The 5903-nt window shown below is 55.1% G+C and overlaps 1 protein-coding gene across 1 annotated transcript; it reads right to left on the reverse strand.

Moving 5' to 3' along the window:
• Nucleotides 1–1852: 1852 nt before the first annotated feature.
• On the reverse strand, nucleotides 1853–5903 carry DLX1 (distal-less homeobox 1). The gene is made up of 3 exons (XM_045829612.1): nucleotides 5548–5903; nucleotides 4660–4859; nucleotides 1853–3442 (listed from the first exon to the last, which is right to left on the reverse strand). The coding sequence occupies exons 1-3, from the start codon at nucleotides 5858–5860 to the stop codon at nucleotides 3188–3190; spliced, it is 768 nt and encodes a 255-aa protein (XP_045685568.1). The 5' UTR covers nucleotides 5861–5903; the 3' UTR covers nucleotides 1853–3187.

A 5903-nucleotide genomic window follows, 5' to 3' on the forward strand; every position in this document is an offset into this window, starting at 1 on the left:
GCTTATAATTATAATAGAGCCTAACTAAAGACCGCCTTCGTTTAGCTAAAACTAATAATTTCTCTATTTGAACTGTTAGCAAGAGATTATTAAATTAGTATAAGCTAATATATCAAAGTATTAAAATCCGCTTGACCAAATAGATGTTGCCTGTGGCTTCAGGCATTGGGCCCTGGCTGCTGTCTGAGGCACCCGATTCAGATGCGTGAGACAAATCTACCAAAAGCTCCCCGCTAGCAGAGTCTCCTCTTGCAGGGAAGGCAAATCCAGCGAGATGTGTGCCCTGGCGCCGGAGCCCAGCCAGGGCAGTCGGCTCCCTACTTCACCTTCGAGGCTGGTCCGCGCGAGCGCCTTGGTCTCGGAGGCCTCCTGTCTCCTAATTGCGCTCCAAGTTCTGGGGACCTGCGGGGGAAGACAAGCCCCACTCCTGGGCCCAGAAGGGGCCTCAGATCCGGGCTCCATCCCCCACTACCTCCCTGCTTTCCGCCACCTCCCCCCGCCACTTCCCCTCCCCTTCCCAAAGGGCGTCGGAAGAGCCTGGCGCATCTGATCTTTCACCAGCACCAATTGAAAAATGGGTGCTTGTCACAACACAGATCATTGCCTCCCCCACTCTGCTCCCCACCGCGCGCTGCAAAGGGGAGCCCCAAAGGTGGAGGGCCGGTGTCTGAAGGCGGGTGTGAGAGAAGCCAAATCCTTCCCAGCAGCCCGTCGGGGCCCGCGGCCTTCCTCAACTTCCTCAGCTCGGCCGCGGGATCCGGGCTTGCGGCTGGGTGGAGGCGCGGGGCGGCAGGGCAGAGAAGAGAGCCCGGCTGGTTCACCTGTTCCCAGCTCAAGTCCATCCAGAGAGGACTGTTCTGAGCGGTTCGCCTGAGATGCCCTCTTAACGGCCTGGCCCGGAGACTTTCGGGCTGGGGTGAGGGGCTTCACTCGGCCAGCCCTCCGGTTCCAACGAGTAAAAGGAGCCCACCCGCCCCTCCCTTGCCTCCTCCATTTCTCCCAGGCACAGAGAAAAGGCCGGGGATCACTAGGCGGGAACGGGCCTCTCCTTGTGGACGGGCCCTTGCGGGTAGAAGTCACTGCGGAGGGCCCCTGGTAGAGCCTTGACACTGTCCCCCGGAGCTCAGTGACTGATTGGCTGGTGGCCTGACAGACATATCCTGATGGCGTCTGGCCGCGTCTTTTCGGCGTCGAAATCCAGCGCCCTCCTGGCAAGCAAAATTAAAATTGGAGAGGCCGGATCCCTGCCGAGGCGAGGGGCAAAGTCCGGCGGCGCAGTCTCCAGGCTTCTAGGCCTCCCGCAAGTGGGGTGTGTGTGTGTGTGTGTGTGTGTGTGTGTGTGTGAGTGAGAGAGAGAGATGGGGATCCCTCAAACCTCATGGGCTGGCTGTCTCTGAGTTCTGCTTTGATCTCCTCCTGTCAGCCGGCCTTCACAGCCTGGTAGGTTCCTGAGCCCAGGCTCTGCCATGCCGCACCTGCTCCTGATCCCCTTTCCCAGGGACCCTTCTAACTTAGGTAGGGATCAATCCCCTGGGCGGTCAGGAGCTAGGCTCTAGGCAAGAAGAACTGTCCCTGAGGGTGCCCTGCAGGCCTAGGTCCCTCACTCTGGTATGCCTGGAGCAAGGGTCACTGCCCCTGCGTGGTGCCCCCAGAGGGGGAAGTTTGGCCCAGACACCGGCTCCTCTCACACAGCACACAGTACAGCAGCTCTTTCTCGAAACCATAATTTTACTGTCTCAAAGAAACTTTATAACTTATTTACAAAGTTCATTTTTCCAAGATACAAAGCAATAAGTTAACATTCTCAATATAAAACTAAACTTTGACATAGAGAACACAAAACACGGTTGATTTCAATTGATCACATTTTCCAGATTTCACAAGTAAAATGTCAAGATTCTCATTTCACAAAGCATCAGGTTTTACAGCCACACACAACGGAACGGAAAAAAAGCTAAGCTTGTGCAACATGTTTACAGAACAATAATAATAACAATAATAATTAATAACAACAATAATAATATGTACAGCGATTAGATCCTGCACTGGAGACTGTGCATTTGGAGTGGTGACTGGAATTATTCTAGTCGAGCCTCTGGGGATTGTGGTAAAGCTGCTTTTGTCTTACTCTCTTTAAAGCCCATTGGCATTAGGGCACTTGCTCACACCCGCCTGTTTTCTCATCGATGCCCTTGGGTCCTCTCTTTCTTTATCCCTAAGGAGGGAATTCAGAGTTTCCTTTTTGTCCAGGCAAGGAGACTAAGTGTTCTTCTCAAGACAAGAAATTGTGTTGGCTTCATTTCTTCCTTAAAATAATGTGGGAAATGTAAAATATGCAAATCATTCAGCTCCAACCTCTCTATACCAGTGAAGTACAAAAGTTACTGTATAAGTTAAAAATCACCAGGTCCTGCTTATCTGTTTTTTTCTGAGTGCATTTAAAGTAATGGGTATGTTTGAACAGTGCGCTCCTCCTGTCCTACAGAACCACGCACTGGCCAACATTCAGCCTCAGGCGAAGTCCATTTCTCAATAAATAAACCCCCCTCCCTCTAATTTCCCCCAGTTCCAGAACAAGCTACACAGATGTTTGGGCAGGCCCAGGAAAAGGTCTCAAAAGAGAAAGCATCCCAGTATCCAGAACTGGGCAGCCAGGTGGACCGCGCCTCCTGGACCTGGTGACTTTTTTCAGATGCCGGAGAATGAGAACAGCGGACAGACAAGGACCTCAACTTGTCAGCGCACAGATACAGAGCGAAAGGAGACAAGAGACGGACAGGACAGAAAATAGCTTTTGCTTTTTCGACATTGCTTTTGTTTTTTCCTGATAGTCCCACACAGCTGGGTGAGGGTCCTGGGTCCAGTCCGGCAGGCTGGGCCCAGTGGGCTGCCTTGCTGCGCTGGCTGTCTCCCGCGGCTGTGACTGTGTTCCACATCATTCTCTGCGGTCGCTCCCGGCCCAGGCAGGGGCTCCTGCCTGGAGAGTGTGGGGACCAGGGAAGTAGTCAGTCCAGACCGAGAGGGGCTCTGAGAAGGCGGTGGGTGTCCTGCCTTCACAGTCCCTTCTTCTTTCCCTCTGGGCCTTTCTCCGGGTCCAGGGCACACGGATGGGGTGGATGGACCGGGAGGCAGGAGGGGCTGGACCAGGGGAAACAGAAAGGAGGCAGGCGGGAACGGGTGGGCTACCTCACATGAGTTGGGGTTGCTGCATAGCTTCTTGGTGCGCCGAAGGGTACCATGATGTGTAGCTGGGGATGTAGGAGCCCGCACTGCCGCTGGAGCCCTTTCCGGACGAGGAATTGGGGTTCCATCCAGGTGGCACGGGCGGGGAGCCGGCGGACATCGCCCGGCCGTTGGCCAGTGCACTACCCTCCAGAGCTGCCCCTCCCTGCTTCATCAGTTTCTTGAACTTGGAGCGCTTGTTCTGGAACCAGATCTTGACCTGCAAGAGTGGACAGCAACGTGACTCGGGCTAGGTCCATTGCGCCTTTCCTGGTGGTGGGAACATAAGGGGGTGGTGGGACAACTAGAGAGGATGCCTTTTGCTGCCCTGTGTGACCAACCGACCGACTGGAAGAGCAATTCCCAGCTGGGGGAGCAGACCACCCCCATGACCACCACCTATAAGAACCAAAGTTTCAGATGCTGGGCTGGCCACTGATGGCCAGGAGGGGCAGCTCTCCGAGAGCCAGGGGGCGTGGTGGTGAGGGGTAAGAGAGGATCTAGGCCTTCTCCTGCCAGGGTCTCAGCCCAACCCTGGCTGGCAATCATCTGGGGAAGATGCAGTGCCCTCACAACATAAAGCCTTCAATTCCAATATAAACATGAATAAAAGAATCGAGTAGAAAAAAAGAGTGCAGGAAATTTATTTGCTATGCGATCTGCCATCTCTTTGCCATCCTTTCTGCCCTTGAGTGAGTTGGGGGCTGACCGAGGAGGCCACAAAGGTTTCGTTAAACTTTTCACATGGACTTAAGTCAACCATTCCTTAGTGTCTGTTCTTCTCCCCAGCTCTGCTCCAAATCCCGGCCCCGGACGTTGGAAAGCCGCGCCAGCCGGCATCAAAACGTTCATGGGCTCCCCAGCGTCTTAAAGAAATCTGGGAAGAGAGGTCCCGTTTTTTCTCCAGAGTCTGGGACTTGGGAGGTGTGAGCGGGCCAAGGAAAGGATCCCGCCTCCCCCGACCTGGAGAGGAGGAGTGGTGGGGGAGTGTACAGAGGCTCTGGACCAGGCCCCGAGTGATTAGCCACACATTTTAAAGCCAAAGAAGGGATTAAGCCTCGCATCCATTGTTCCAGTTGTTCAGGCACGTGTGACCTCAGAATCCCCAAACAAAACGTCTGGGGAAATCCTCCCTGCGCCCTAATCAAATTGTCCAGGGACAGAGGGCCAGGCGGCAGGCAGCACGGAGTACAGAGTGCAGCGAGAGATAGAGCTGAGAGAAGGAAGGAAGGAGAGACGCGTTGGGAGAGCCAGGAGTGGAGGACACACACACACACACACACACACACACACACACACACACACACACACACACACACACACACACCTCTCCCCCACCCCCTATGAAGGCCAGAGAGCCAAACATGCCAAACATGAAGCTCCAGGCGCAGGAGGGCCGTGGGAATCCTGCGTGGCGGTGGGGCAGCAGCGAGGTACCTGCGTCTGCGTGAGTCCCAAGGAGGCCGCGAGCTCCGCCCTCTCGGGCAGAGCGAGGTACTGAGTTTGCTGGAACCTCCGGTTCAAAGCCTGCAACTGCAGACTGGAGTAAATCGTCCTGGGTTTGCGGATCTTTTTCCCCTTGCCATTGAAGCGCACTTCACCGCCTTCCACCACTGTGCTCTTCTCGGAGTCAGCCCCTGGAGGGACAGCAGAAGCGGGAGCAGTTGTTAATGCGAGGGACAGCCTTAGTGCGACTACCGAGTGGTGCCGGAGGCAGGGCCAGGAGAGAGAACGCTCAAGAAACTCCGAAAACCAGAGAAGGGTCCCGCAGAATCCGAGGGCCCGACCTGGGCCACTGCAGGCGGATTGGGGTAGTTCCCAGGCGCGTACCTCCTGCCTTTGCAGAGAAACTGCTATTTTTGCAGGCAGTGGTTGAGGTTTAATTACTCTTAATTGCACACATTGTTTATGGCGCTACGCAATAAATAATTACTGAGACTGATACGTGCACATGTGGGTTTCTGTTTTCCAGAGGGGCATTGTGTGTTCGGCGCACGCAGCCACCCAGAGGTCCAGCTAGTGCCAGGGGACGCTCTCGGATTTATTTATCCTTTGTTGGATAGTTGTTAGTTGGCTGGATTTTTAAAAATTTTCTTTGCTATGACAAGGATTCATAGATTGATACCCGAGACCTCCACTGCTCCGGCGCCCCCCCCATCCCACCTCTCTCACCCTCTCCCTTCTCTCTCTCTCTCTCTCTCTCTCTCTCTCTCTCTCTCTCTCTCTCTCTCTCTCTCTCTCTCTCTCTCTCTCTCTCTCCCCACCCACCTCCCCTCCCTTTCTCCCTTCGTACCTCTTCTCCCTCTCCCGGGCAGGCGCACGTACCTGGATCCTCCAGGCGGCTCTGGGCGAGGCTGGCGCTGCCCGGGTAAGACTGCACGGAACTGATGTAGGGGCTGGACGCGTGGCTGCTGACCGAGTTGACGTAAGGGTAGCCCAGCGGTCGGGAGAAAGACGAGGCCGAGCTGTAGGCGCCGTCGGGCTGCGAATGGCCCGCCGAGTGTAAACAGTGCATGGAGTAGTGCCCGTGGGACAGGGGAGAAGGAGACATTTGCTGGTTGGGCGGCCCAAACTCCATAAACACCGCCTTGCCCGACACGGGGCTGTTGAGACTTTCTGGCATGGTGGTCATGGTCATCTCTTCTCGCGGGGTCTGGGTGTGGGTCTCTGTCTCTCCTCTG

This window comes from Phyllostomus hastatus, unplaced genomic scaffold, assembly GCF_019186645.2.
Source record: "Phyllostomus hastatus isolate PE091 unplaced genomic scaffold, TTU_PhHast_1.1 phas_contig_1, whole genome shotgun sequence".
NCBI classification, from domain to species: Eukaryota; Metazoa; Chordata; class Mammalia; order Chiroptera; family Phyllostomidae; genus Phyllostomus; species Phyllostomus hastatus.